General features: G+C 49.0%; 1 protein-coding gene across 4 annotated transcripts in view; it reads right to left on the bottom strand.

The window, feature by feature from the left end:
* Positions 1-350: 350 nt before the first annotated feature.
* MAPKAP1 (MAPK associated protein 1) overlaps positions 351-14,800 on the bottom strand; it is a 265,429-nt gene continuing 250,979 nt past the window's right edge. For all 4 annotated transcript variants that reach the window (XM_058445074.1, XM_032165139.2, XM_032165137.2 and 1 more), the window contains 2 exons: positions 6,316-6,413; positions 351-895 (listed from right to left, as the gene is read on the bottom strand). In XM_058445074.1, the coding sequence (XP_058301057.1) occupies positions 770-895; positions 6,316-6,413 (224 nt within the window). In that variant the 3' untranslated portion in view covers positions 351-769. The remainder of the gene's footprint in view (positions 896-6,315; positions 6,414-14,800) is intronic.

The following is a 14,800-nucleotide window of genomic DNA, read 5'->3' on the forward strand; positions in this document are numbered from 1 at the left end:
AGTGCAGCGTGCCTGAGGACCAGCCATCGCCCCTCCTCTGGCACCCCCACACTGTCCACGCAGCTCCTGGGCTCTGAGGTGAGAAGCTGGGGTGTGCTAAAGGGGAAAGTGACATGGCCTTGGACACACCACTAGGTCTCTGTTCCTAACTTTTAGTAAGACACTACCCTCGAAGCAAATGCACTCATTTAAACAAATGGCATAGTTAAAACTATTGACTAAGACCTAAACATTTCTTCTGAGAAATCGAACCATAGCTTTTCCAATCTGCCTGTTCAATATGGGAACAGACTTTAAAGAGAATAACATAATCCTCCGTCCCAAAGAATGGTCCATCATACCAACCATGATAAAGAGTACACCTGTTTATTAAAAGGAAAAACAGAAATGTACATTTTTGTTCTTTGTTTGCTTTAAGAAATTTGATCAAGTTGCAAGGAAATGTGTGGGCACGGCTCTGTACATCCTCGGGCAGGGTGGCAGGCAGTGAAGGTGGCTGGGCGGCACGTGGCTCCTCTAGGGGGTGGTCTGACCCCCAGGCATCGCTGATCAAAGCCACTGCCAAGCAGGCTTCCGTCCCATGGCAATGTCCCCAGCGCTCCCTCCTAGGGGGCCCCTGACACCTTCCCCGAGAGCCTACCTGCCCTGTGCCAGTGAGCCAGAGGCTGGCCTCCCCCGGACGACTTCAGGACACTGGGTGGGCTCTAGGGCACTTGGCCCTGGCAGGCAGGCTCTGAGCTACGGAATAGATTGAGGCTGGAGGCCAGTGTCACTGCTGCCCGGATTTCTTCTCCTTCTGGAAGCTGAAGCTCGTACGTCTGTTCAGTTTTCTTTGTTTTTGAGCAAAGTAGTCAGCCCGGGCAGTGCTTGCTCGCGATTCCAGGATGTAGTTAACCTAGAAGCAAGAGCACACAGCCCGGTCACCTTGCCAGCCGCTCCCTACCCACCCAGGGCATTGGAGGGGGTGGCAGGGAAGGCCCTGACCTGGGCCGGGTGCCTCAGGGCCAGGTGCTGTCGTGTGGAAGGAGTCCAGTCATCACAGCAACCTGGCAGCGGCTGGGCCCAGAGCCTCCGCTCTACGATGGGAAAACAGAGGCTTGGAGAAGCCAAGTGGCCAGTCCAGGCTTCCCAGTCGGTGAGCAGCGAGCTCTTCAGGTTCCAGAGCCCGTGCTCCCTCCTGACGTGAGCCACTCCCGGAGGGCTGTGCCCTGGGCTGCCTGGCTCTGCCTCTCACCTGCTGTGTGACCTGGACAAGTGCAGAACCTCTCTGAGCCTGCCTTTCCCTGTGTGAAGGCAGAGAACACAGGGATGAAAAGCAAACCCAGACAGGCTCTCCATCCAGCCTCCCACGAGCCAGGCGCAGAGCTTCCCACCACAGTGCTTCCTTCAGGGCTCACGAGTGCCCAGCCAGGCAGGGCTCACTTGACAAAAAGGAAAGAGGCTCAGAGAGGGAGGCCAAAGTGGCCTAGGCCACGCGGAAGTCAGGGTGAGAGCTGTGAGGGGGGCTGAAAGAGCCCTGGGTGAAGGGCGGGGCTGCCTACTGGGCTCCTCTCAGGCCTTTTGCATGCTGCTGCTTCCACGAAGCCCTAGGAGTCTGCCCGGAGTCACATGTGCATCTTCCACTCTGTGTAGCAGCTGTACCGCCAGGCGCTTCCCCAGCGCTACAGCCCTGAGACTTGGTCCTGGCCCTGGGGAGCTTGCTGCCTGGCGAGTGAGTGTCCAGCAGCAGAACCAGCACTGCAGCAGGCAAAGAGGAGCACCAAGGAATGGGGCTGGGTATCAGGGAGGTGTGGAGGAGGGAAGGCTCCAGAGGAAAAGAGCGAGCTGGCTTTTGAGGGATACACAGGAGTTTTGAGTGCACAACTGGGAGGAGAGACGCAGCATGCATCAAGGCACAGCAGGGGCACACCGCAAGGGAGTGTCCCTCGAACTGCGAGAGCTTAGCTGGCTTAGTGAAATGAGGTGGCAGGAGCCAGGGAGGGGTGCTACAGTGGGATGCACACGCCCCAGTGCAGAGGACAGCCTGTGCCTGGGCATGGGCGGCAGCAGCAGTGTGAAATCAGTGGTGGCAACTGGCACTGCTCGGAATCTTCACAATGACCTTGAGACAGATGCCACTGTCATCCCCATGCACAGGTGAGGAAGTCAAGGCCAATGACAATAATATCATTTAGTCAAGGAAACAAAGCTAGAAGGTGTCAGGCGCTTGGCAAACACCCCTTCCTGCTCCGCAGCCCCTCACCTCCTCTGCTTCTCTGGCTGGGGCTTTTGGTGAACAGACGCTATTTCTCTTCACCTGCAAGTACCTAAAAGTTTTGACTAGAAGGCTGAATATTTCTGACAAGAGAGGCCAGCCACTGCCTCTGCTGATTCTCTTCCGAGGGCCATGTGTCCTGCGCCAGAGGGAGAGGAGCTTCTGCTGACTCCGAGAAGGAACCAGAGCGCTCCCGGGGGAGGCAGCGCGAGATGGCAACGCCTCAGATGGCCGAGGGTTCAACACTGTCCCTCCCAACTTTCTGCTCTGCTGGTTGGAGCAGCAGGCGTTAAAGGCTGGTGCGTGAGTACAGAAGGCCTGACACGCTCTGCCCGCTGCCGCGCCAAGTTACCAGCTGAGAGCAATAAATCATGAGGACCGCAGGGCCAGGTTGATGATTGGGGACAATACAATGTATGGAAATAAGAGGTTTTATCATTCTTAATAAAAGCAATCTTTGGAGTATATTGTTTGCACACTCAGCCAACCTAGTGTTTTCAGTGTACTTCTGGCACATATAACTTGACAAAAGCATTTTAAAATGATCCTTAACAAGCCAACTATTTCCCAAATTTATTATCTTCAGTGCTTTGTGATAATCACATAGATAATTTTAATGGAAGATTAATGTAATAATCAAAAGATAAAAACGCCCTTTGGTCTGCCATTAGCTGGTTAATATGCTGTGGCTTAAAACTTGCACAATTTTATGCACTATAGAGTGTTTCACTTTCAATGCATTTTACAGCTTAAGGCATAAAAATATAGGGAGTTTTCATGGTCAATAAAGCCACAGCCTCCATCACTCGATCACGAGAAGAACCTGATTTGAAGAGCCCGACAATTCCTCTGAGATTCATCTCAAAGCCTGTGGAATTAGGGGCCACCCATGGCTTAGCTCAGTGACATCTTGGTGGGAAGAGGGCAGCTCTGGAGCTTCTCGGGCCAGGTTCAAGTAGAGGCTCCACCCTTGTGTGCTCTGTGACCTTGGGCCTCCATCTCCTCTTCTATAAAATGGGGACAATGTCTACATTCTGGAGGGCGGTCAGGAAGATTAAACAAGATAATGGACATTAGATGTACTGCATGTAGCTGGTGTTCAATAAATGGGAGACGTTCCTATTTCTACAAGTGCAAAAAGCTTGATGGAGGCTTTGCTTGTTCGTGATCGTTTATTTGACATCAGATTGTGGCTCTTATTTCCTCCCTTCAATTTCCATCTAAGCTCTCATTTTATGTAAAATTCCTGAATTCTAGAACAACGGCATGCATTACTAGAGTCTAAACTGACTCCTCAAGAGCTTCTGATGGCAACAACATTTCTGCCAAGTTCCCGGACACAGAGCTGGGCTTCCATTGCTTGGTACTGGTGCAAAGCTCACAGACACACTCAGGACACTGCAGGAATGGTGGATAAAACTAAGTATTCCAATTGCTATAAAAATCAGAGATGGGGACGGGCATGGTGGCTCACGTCTGTAATCTCAGCACTTTGGGAGGCTGAGGTGGGCAGATCACTTGAGGCCCGGAGTTCGAGACCAGCCTGGCCAATATGGTGAAACCCCGTTCTCTACTAAAAATAGAAAAAAATTAGCTGGGCTTGGTGGCAGGTGCCTGTAATCCCAGCTACTTGGGAAGCTGAGGCAGGAGAATCACTTGAACCCGGGAGGTGGAGGTTGCAGTGCTCAGAGATCACACAACTATACCCCAGCCTGTGCAACAGAGTGAGACTCTGTCTCCAAAAAAAAAAAAAAAAAAAATCAGAGGTGGGAGAAGTACTATCTCATCTTCCATCAGGCTCATGATCATTAGCTCTAAGTAAATCAGGCCTGGGTATGCTACAACTCTTCTGGAGTCTTGTGCATGATGCAATATTTCTGCAAATATTTTGATATGGAAACAGACACTTTAGGGAAGGTGACAGACCTCAGGGATTTTGCAGAGAAGCATCTGCTTCGAGGGAGCATTTGGACCTGTAAAATGATTTCTCTGCACTTGATCTTCCACAGTCTCATACTGAAGTCATAAACCTGTGTTTCTGTCATCAATCTGCTGTTGTGAAAATTATTTTGATGTCAAACACGGGATTATAATTTTACTAGAATCCTTCTCAAGTCTTGAATATTTTAATGCTGGCTATAAAAAAAAAAGTCCAGCCCCTATCGGGGTAATGGAATATTTCTCTGCCAGGTCCCTGAACACTCTGCACAAGGGGCCTGTGCTGTCTGTGATGCTCCAGTGGGTAACTGGAAGCTCACTGGCTGCAAGCACTCCCAGGCAGGCCTGTGTCCCCACTCCTTGGTCCAAGTGGGGGGCTCTGATCAGGCTGGTCTATGAACCCTCTCCCTTTCATCCAGCTAATCATGCTACTCTGTCTGCTCCAAATTATCCTTCCAGCTGCTCTTTTAAATTGCCACCTACTCCTTTTGAAAATCTTTTGCAGCCGTGGGGAATGTGTCTCAATATATTCCTGGATCGCAATTCTATTTCGTTGAAATCTCCCACTCAACTCTTAGGTCATGCATATCTGGGGAATTAAAACACAAGTCTGAAATCTGTCAAATCTGGGGGCAAGTTCTGGTTCTGCCAACTTACCAGAGTCATGATCCTGGCTCTGCTACTTTATTCCTGAGCCTCACTTTTCATCTGGGAAATGGGAACAACTTTATCCCATGATCTCACAGAGCTGTGAAGATGCACTGTGATGGGACACGCGGAGCCTCTGGCCCAGGTTCTGCACTGTGCAGTCCCTCAGCATATCTTCGCTACTTCTGCTATTATGTGATGACTTCAGCTCTTAAGAAGAGACTGAACGATAACTTACATAGGTTTACCATGTCTCATCTGACTTGTACTCTAGCAGCCCTCGTGGGGTGGGATAGCATAGGTACCATGATCCCCACTTTACAGGTGGGGACACTGAGGCCCAGAAAGGTGATGTGACTAGCCAGGGTCACACAACTAGGGGTGGGGGAGCCCTCTCTGGTCCTCGCCGCTGCTCTGCCACAGCAGCTGCTTTTCCTATCTGATCAACCTATGGAAGATTTGGCTTGAAGAAAGGATTCTCTGCTTGGGAGAGGCCGAGACCCCTAGTCCAGGGCTACTCAGAGTGTGGTGCCCAGACCAGCGGCCAAAGCAGCAACTGGCGCTTCTTGGAAATGAACGATCTCGGGTCCTATCCCAGACCTCCCAAATCCGCAAGACCCCTGGAGGCTCCCATGCCAAGCAGAGCTCCTCTCAGCCACACTCCACTCTGCACGGCCCTGCACAGCCTAGCCCAGCCAGCCCCCCATCCCCCTGTGCCTGCCTTGCCTCAGCCCATTCCCAGGCTGCCCGTCTGTGGTGCTTCCTCTCTCCTTACATGGTCAACATCTGTGCCTTCTCAGTCATCCTTCAGGGTTCAGCTCTCCCTGCCTCCACACCTCCACCCCAAGTCAGTTTACTGTGACACACCCACGCCTTTGAGACCGACAGTCTCTTTGTAATTTTCTGTTTTATGCCTGTTTCCTCCGGTAGAGGAAAAGCTCTCCAGGGGCAGGGACAGAGTGTCACTGTGGCATCCCAGGCCCTGGCCCGGCACACGGAAGGTGCTCAGTGAGTATACTGTTTAGGCATGGTGACATACAAGTCTAGCAGAAAGTTAGGTATGTTTAGGTTGCTAAAATCACCTTCAGCATAATTAACGTATCTTCAAAACAATAATAATTTCCTCAGAGTCTGCTCCAGGAGCTTCGAGGAGCTCCTGACAATGGTTGCAGGAAAATAAACGGTACATAAAAGGAATAAACAAATACAGGAAGCGCCAGGGTTATTGGGACTGGGAGGAAACTGAAAAGGGTCCTGCTTTGACTGAAGCAGGTGCAGAGCAGCTGTGCTGGGGCTGGTGTGGCCCCTGGCACAGGCACTCACCCCCGGGTGGCTGGCAAGCCGTGACACTCCTCCTCTGCCGAACTGGGCCCAGGAGCCTTGTATAGAGCTGTGGGGCTGCGGACGTGCCAGAAACAGCCTGAAGAGAAGCTGGACCCACTTACCCTGTCTCTGGTTCGAGAAGGAACACTCACCTTGAGCACAATTTCATTGACGGTAGCAGCGTCCGATTCAAAGTAGAGGTGTTTATAGTCGTGATTGCTTAGATACGTGAGTTTAAATATTGCGTGACCTGCAGAGAGAGAAAACTGTGTTGAGGGGTTGTGGTGAGTTAACTATGGGGGGGGCCTCCATATGTTCTCCCCTATCATTCCAATTCAAGCGAGAGCAAGTGGAGGCTGAGCAGCACCTAGTCTTCCCAGGAGTAGTTCGTTTTCTCATTACAGGCTGGGTATAAAATGGACAAAGAGAAAATTTTAAAGACTCAACAGCCAGTTAGGTCCCATTCCACTCTGGAATGCATTCAGGGGAATGCCACGTTAGGAAGTCTTTACAGAACTGCTGCTATATGATAATTACATGCAAAAGGTGGCGTTTTTAAGGGAGAAGGCTAATTAACTCCACATTATTACTCTAAAAATAAACTAACTGTGTTTAAAGTCAGATAAATGAGCAATAGGAAGGAGATGGGTCAACAGCCACACTATTATGAGGCGGCTCCCACAGCCTGGGCTCGTGCTGGGAGGGGACTCCTGCCTGGAGAGGGGATAGCCCAGTCTTAGACCTTGCTGGAAGCTGCTCCCAAAGGCCTCAGGTCATCTCAACCCTGGGAGGACAGGGGCAGGGCGGGGGGCCATGGAAAGCGGGCACCTCACAAAGCGACCGACTCCGGGGGGCAGAGCTTCTGAATATAAATCTGATCTAGGTCCCCATTCTCCATGCCCCGTCCTACCACCTTCAGGATGACACTGTCATTTCTGGGACTGCTTCCTGGTCTAGCCTCATCTCACTCTGCTGCCCCGACAGGCCCCAGGCTGCCAGAGTGCTGCACACTCCCACCTGCCACACCAGCCTCTACACACGTTCTTCCCCAAGCCTGGGATGTCCTCTCTCACTGACCTGCATGGGAAAGACCTGCTGATCCTGGGTGGCTCAGCTCAACTGGCACCTTCTTGGGTGAGTCTTCATAAGCACACTTCTTGTGTGGGCCTACCACACGGTACCGTGGCCTTCCAAAGGAACCTGCTTGTCTTATACCTGCAGCCATGGCTGCATTATCTGGGCCTGTCCTTTTGTGTCCAGACAGGTCAATCGGATTCCCTCTTCTAAATGGAGACATAGATGCTGGGCTGTCTAAACTGGCACAAGGACTGAGAATAAGATGAGGGGCTTTGGGACTCCCAGGCTCAGACCCATGGGGACTGGCCCGGCCTATCGGCACTGTTATCCTTGGGTTCTAAGAGACCCCTGTGGCCTTCCAAGAAATTCATCTTTCTCCTTAAGCTACTGAAGTTGGTTTCCATTACTGGCAAGCAAAGGAACAGTGCCCAAGAGAGACACGTAGTCAGTATTCAGTAAACCTTCCTAGACCAAGGAGCAGCAGGTGACATCTCTAATATAGAGGTCTCCTGCAAAATGCCCAGAAATGCCCTTCCCTAGTCTTTCGACAGACCTTAGTGTCTGTAAGATTAAAATTCAGCATATCCTTTCTATTAGCCCTTCTCATCCGTTGTCCTTTTAATTGAAGCAGCGGCTGGTCATAGTTATTAATTAATAATATATCACCCATATTACTGTAAGTTCACCTCTTTCCCGGAGAAATCTTCTTGGGGACTTTATTTACAGTAGCTAATTTTTCAGATCTCCAAAAATAAACTGATATATGTTGTACATTTGTGGCCAGAAAAGTTGAGCCACTGGTATTTTATCCTGGAAACATCATTATGATGTACTAATTGTGACTATAAATCCTAAATTGAAAAAATTACCTAATAATTTCTGAAAAACCTCACTTTCAGACACTCGACAAATTTAGCCTGATTCTAAATCATGCTACTAAAATGTGAGAATTCCTGACTGGAAGCTAATCACTCTGTTAACATATAAATTCTGTGTTTCTAATAAGGAGGTGGGCCTTACACAGAGGCATGTGTGTGTGCGTCTGTATATATTCACATTCACAGGATCTACCCCACAACATCAGAATCTTGTCGGTGACATCCCTGTGTGGAGGAACAATGCAGGCACCTTTGTTGGCCATGCTGTGAACAAGCACAGCCATCTACAAAGGACACAGGGCTGTGAAGGACAAAGAGACACCCCCTCCAGGAGGCCTTCCTGCTGACAACTGGCCACGACAGACACAGACACCAGGGCCTGGGGCTAGAAAGAACCAGAAGGTCTTAGGGAGACCTGCAGACCTGAAGCTTCGGAGTTCACTGACTACTTTGATAAGACAGCTTATGGACTGTCCACACCACCTGCTCCTGCTTGTCACTGACAAAACCGAACCAAACCTCAAAGCACTAAAGCATGTTTTGCCTGAACAACTGAGACACTGTTAAAAAGGTTTCCTGCACTTTAAGCAGAGCCCAATCTATACACAGCACATGTAATATGTAGTCTGCACGGCCTAGGAGCCTCAGAAAGGAAGTGTTGACACTGTCCCCTTGGGACTACGGTGCCTGTGAAGCATGTCAATTGTGGGCTGACAGAGGGGAGGCCTGTGGTTCATCTGCACAGTCACGTGAAAAAAACAAACAAAATCATACCAAGCCAAGTCTCCTGAAAGGCTGCATATTTGAAACAAGTGACCCCAAATCCTCTGTCCTCTGAATTTTGAATGTATTTGGTTGCATGTGGAGGCTGTGTGTGTCCTCTGCCTATCCCCAGGGCTCATTCCAGCACCCATCTGAGGAAGAGTGAAGCAGGTGAGGAGGAGGAAGAGTCCCAACATTCCCCCACTCTCCTGCAAGCCTCCGGTCTGTTTGTCCTTTCCAGTGAAAGCACTCACGCCATAGGGAGAGGAGAACAGAGGGCAGAGAACGTTCTGTGGAGCACTTGTGTTTGGACTTGAACAATGACACAGCTGCAAAGTTAATCACTGGGCCGAGGCACGGTGGACAGCCACAGCAGACAGCCCCTTCTTGCTCTCTGCAAGAGTGGTGAGCGGAACCCTGGGGGGCAAGTGCAGATTAAGATCAGCAGCCATGCTGGGCCACGGGACATGGGGCGGACTCACTCCGCGGGCATTTCTGCCCTGAGTTCCCCTCACTAGCAGCCCTGTTTCGCTGGGTGGCGAGAAGGGCAGTTTTCCTCAGTCTGGGCTCTGTCAGGAGCATGGGCTAGGGCAAAGGACAGAGAAATGAACATTGAGAGTCAAATATGATGAATGTGAAGAAGGTAAACGCAGGGAGCTGCCGTGGAGACACCAAGGCAGAAGCACCTGGCCAGGGGTGGAGAAGAGCCACTAGGGACAGTTTCTTGGGAGGAGCTAACACCTCGGCAGTTTTGGAGGAGGGCAGGGAGTCAGCTGGGTAAAGGTGAGGGTGGAGAAGGGTGAAAAAGAGGAAGACGCCACAGGGCAAGGAAACAGCATGGGCAAACATACAGGGTCTCCACGGTAGCTCTGGGCAGACCAGGGTCATGTGTGGCAGGCAGGTGGGAGGGAGAGGGACAGTCGCAAAGGGCTGAGAGTGCCTGGAGTCACCAGCTGATGGGGGCCACTAGTGGGGTTTAAGCAGGGCAAGTGAAAGAAATGGGCGAACTGTGTTTTAGGGTGTTCTCCCTCGTTCCCTGGAGCCTGGAGGCGAGGTAAGCAGTTCCTGTAGTCAGCCAGGTAGGAGTGAGTGCAGTTTTGAGCTAGACAGGTGCAGAAAGGACACTGAAAAGGAATGGAGGTGAGAACTACACAGAAGGCAATGTTGGCAGGATGGGGAGACTCTTTCACAACAGAATAATAGCTAATAATCAGAATTCACACTTTCATAATTTCACCCAGACCAAGACCTATATATTAAAGTGTAACAATTCATTGACCTCTTGCTGGAAATGAATCTGTCAATAAACATGAGTACTTTATGCCACATGGTAAATTTCCACCATAGGTGTCCGGGAAGAAGGAACTGCCCACGCTTCAATACTGACTGAACAAAAGAACACCTGTTATCAGATACGATCAGCCTCAGACACCTCACAGTTCATCTCAGGTAGAAGAGGAAGAGGGGGCCAATGACCTCCCCAGCTGCAGCCCACCAGGCATCTGTCCTGGGGCATTAGAGGGAATCAGAGGTAGGCAAGTTACCCTTGAAAATTCCAAGACCACCAGCAGTTTTCACAGGAACAGGGTTAAGTCACAGGAGCTAGCTGTCTTTGTAAAAAATAGCTGAGACACTGGTTGTAAAAAATAGCTGAGATGCTGGAGACAGTGGCTCAAGCCTGTAATCCCAGCACTTTGGGAGGCCAAGGTGGATGGATCACCTGAGGTTAGGAGTTCCAGACCAGCCTTGCCAACATTGTGAAACCCTGTCTCTACTAAAAATACAAAAATTAGCTGGGCATGGAGGCACGCACCTGGAATCCCAGCTACTTGGGAGGCTGAGACAGGAGAATTGCTTGAACCCAGGAGGCGGAGGTTGCAGTGAGCCGAGATTGTGCCACAGCACTCCGGCCCAGGTGACAAAGCGAGACTCCGTCTCAAAAAAAAAAAAAAAAAAAAAAATCAGCTAAGAAAAAGTTAAATATTAGTATGACTTTTAAAAAATGCAAAGTTTAATATTCCAATTAGCTCAAATTATTTTGAATTAATTGTTAAATTCTGTTTAAATTAAGGTTTAACAAAAGCCTGAGATATAGAGGAAAAAAAGCATAATTCCTGAAGTTAGAATTAGGATGAAATCCTAGCTCTGCCATGTTTCAGCTGTGGGACCTTGGCAAGGCACTGTCCCTTCCAAGGTTTGCCTGGCTGTAAAGGAGGGGACAGCATCTGTCAGTGATCCTTATATGTCACATATATCTCTGCATATAGCAGGGACTCAATGGGTGGAGGTGGTAATTCATTTAACTATGATGGAACTGATATTTGATGATAAAATGCTCATTACTTTGAAGATTGCATTTTTAATTGAGCCTCCTTTGAGCAGATTTGCTTTTACAGTGCTATGTAAACAAAATGCAATATTAGAGGGTATAAATGTGGCATCTAAGCACTGGTCACATGCTCAGGGCAGATACTGAAACTGCACCTCCACTCCTGAGTACTGAAGTGAAAATCTGGATATGTAGAACTGTATTTACACTTATGTAAGTTTTTCAAAGTAAGACAGAGAAGATGGAATTTAATACCAAGCAGAAACTAATTAGTGGCACAAATGTCAGAAGTGGAGACGTCGAGCTTTTGTGCTTTAATTCATCTTCTGTATTATGGATTCTAACTAAAACAGGAGGCTGTGCTGAAAAAACAGGTTCTTCCTGCCAGTTCAGTGGGTGTGGCCATGTTGGAAAGGCTGCTGTGGTCATGAGATAGGATGGCTTAAACATACAGGAACAGCACTCACAACCCTGTTAAAAGAGGTGCTCCCAGACTTCCACTGCAAATCAACTGAAAGGAGGGTCTTTTTTTGATTTTCAATTTTTGCTTCTTTTTTTGAGATGGAGTCTCACTCTGTCACCCAGGCTGGAGTGCAGTGGTGAAATCTCGGCTCACTGCAACCTCTGCCTGCTGGGTTCAAGTGATTCTCCTGCCTCAGCCTCCTGAGAAGCTGGGATTACAGGTACCCGCCACCATGCCCGGCTATCAATTTTTTTACTTTTCATCTGCCTTAGGAAAAGTGTCAAGGGAGGGTCTCTTCTAATACAACCTGCCAGTACTGACTGTGGCTGCCATGACTGATCAGAGCTGGAGGTGCCAGAATGAGCCTGCAGCCAACCCTTGTCTAAACCCCCAGGTGTCACCACTTGCCAAAAATATAAAAATAAACCTGTTTCTTTTCCTTATTAAAAATACTAGAAATTTAGAAGACAGAGGAAAACCTCCACACCCCACCCCAAAATCCCAACATTAGCACGATGACATTCATGGTCTCTTTCCTAACCATTCTCGCCTGTTTTCACAGTTGTAATCAGATTGTATACTAGAAGTTGAGCTTAGTTTTTTTAAGTTAAAATTTTACCATACCCCTTTCCCTGTTGCAACAATTTCTATAACCACCGTTTTCAATGGCTGCATTTTATTCCAACCAGTAGATGTGAGCTATGGGTCATTTTGCTATCTCTGTTGGGCTTCCGGGTTACTTATAAAATTGGAAGTACTATAAATAAGGCTACAAAGAACAGCTTTGAGGCTTGGGATTCTTTCTCAATTCCTTTACATCAGGCATGGATACTTTTTGAAAATTGAGTTTCCAAGGTCTGATGTCTTCTGGGCCCTCTGGCCTGAGAGGGGAACATTCTCACTGGATTTCTTGGGGGAAACCGATGGGAACACACACATTGTTTTAGGCAAAGCTGTATCTTTCTGTAGGTCCTAGTAGGAAATGCTGGACTGGGGTTCTTTGTTCTCTGGGCTGAAAACTCCCTCCTGGTTGGGTCTCCACTGTAAGCAACAGTTCTGAGCTGCCTGCAGGGAGCTTCCCCTCAAGGTAATTCAACTAGCAAAAGGGAGTGCTCCTTCCCAAGCACCCCTGTGTGGGCAGCGGCCTGGGCAACCATAGTAATGACCTCTTTGACCTCTAGAGCAGGGGCTGTGCCTGACCTACTTACATTTCTGCCTGGATTCTCAAACTCACTCTCTCTCTCTCTTTGGCTCCTTCCTGTAAACATAATTAAATCTCTAATTATAAAAACTCCCATGGCAATGTGATTTGCCTCCTTCCTCTCATGTATCGAAAACATTCTTGCTAAGGTCACTATGTCCTCAATGTCGAGAGATCCAGTGGAGATTTCTCAGCTGTTTTTGACACTTCTTAAAGTCCTGGCTTCCCTGGAGGCACAGTCACCTGATTCTTGGGTCCACGTCTCCAGTCATCTGTTTCTCACATTTCCTTTGTGATCTTCTGGACCTCCACCTGTCCCTTAAGCAACGGTCTTCCTGAGTTCTATCCTTGATCAGCACCTCCTTTAACTCTACGTTTTTCCTGTGTCGGGTTTGCCCTTGGGTTTTAGTTACTACTCACGTGTTGGTGATCCTGAAGCAGCTATGTGGCCTATACCTTTCTCCAGAGTTTCAGAGCTGACCAGTGGGTATGGCTGCCACCTCCACATGCCCCCAGTGCAGCATGTCCAGAACAGACATCAGCATCTCCCCTTAAATTGGCAGTTGTGGTGGCATAACTGGAGGCTTCACCACGCACCAAGTACCGGGCATTTGGTCTCCTAGTTGTCACATGTTTATCTTCCGTCCCTCTCTATCCTGGGACCACAGCCCTCACCCAGGCCCTGATCATCTATTGATTTTTCTCTGGTTTTCCTTCTTTTGATCATGTCTTCTGCAGATTCAAACATCTACCCACAGGAGTTTTTTTTGTTTTGTTTTGTTTTTTTTGAGGCAGAGTCTCGCTCTATCCCCCAGGGTGGAGTGCAGTGGCGTGATCTCAGCTCACTGCAACCTCCACCTCCCAAGTTCAAGCCATTCTCCTGCCTCAGCCTCCAGAGTAGCTGGGATTACAGGTGCCTGCCACCACGCCAGGCTAATTTTTGTATTTTTAGTAGAGACAGGGTTTCGCCATGTTGGTCAGGCTGGTCTTGAACTCCTGACCTTGGGTGATCTCCCTGCCTTGGCCTCCTTAAGTGCTGGGATTACAGGCATGAGCCACTGCACCAGCCCACTTTTTTGAGACAAGAGTCTTGCTCTGTCGCTCAGCTGGAGTGCAGTGGTGTTATCTGGGCTCACCGCAATCTCTGGCTCCTGAGTTCAAGTGATTCTCCCACCTCAGCCTCCCAAGTAGCTGGGATTACAGGCGTGCGCCACCATGCCCAGCTAATTTTTGAAATTTTAGTAGAGATGGGGTTTTGCCATGTTGGCCAGGCTAGTCTCAAACCCCTGGCCTCAAGTGATCTGCACACCTTGGCCTCCCAAAGTGCTGGGATTACAGGCGTGAGCCACCGCGGCTGGCCAGGAGTCATCCTTTTAAAACATACCATCTGGACCCCCTACTTAAAACTCTGCAGTGCTTCTTTTCCTATCATTCTCAGAATAAAGTCCAAGCTTCATAAGATGATTTTCAAGACCCTAGATCAGCAGTTCTCAAACTTTTTGGTCTCAGAAGCCCTTTATACTCTTAAACACTATTGAGGAGTCCAAAAAGCTTACGTGGATTATACCTATCAACATTTATTGTGTTAGAAATTCGGCCAGGTGTGGTGGCTAACGCCTGTAATCCCAGCACTTTGGGAGGCCAGGGGTTCGAGACCAGCCTGGCCAACATGGAGAAACTCTGTCTCTACTAAAAATACAAAAACTAGCTGGGTGTGGTGGTGTCTGCCCGAGGCTGGGCTGGGAGGCTGAGGCACGAGAATTTTGAACCTGGGAAGTGGAGGTTGCAGTAAGGCGGAATCATGTCACCGGCCACTGTACTCCAGCGTGGGTAACAGAGCGAGACTCTGTCTCAAAAACAAACAAAAAAAGAAAAGAAATGAAATTAAAACTGAGAAATTAAAAAAATATATATTAATTCATTAAAA

This window comes from Hylobates moloch, unplaced genomic scaffold (assembly GCF_009828535.3).
Source record: "Hylobates moloch isolate HMO894 unplaced genomic scaffold, HMol_V3 SCAFFOLD_10, whole genome shotgun sequence".
NCBI classification, from domain to species: Eukaryota; Metazoa; Chordata; class Mammalia; order Primates; family Hylobatidae; genus Hylobates; species Hylobates moloch.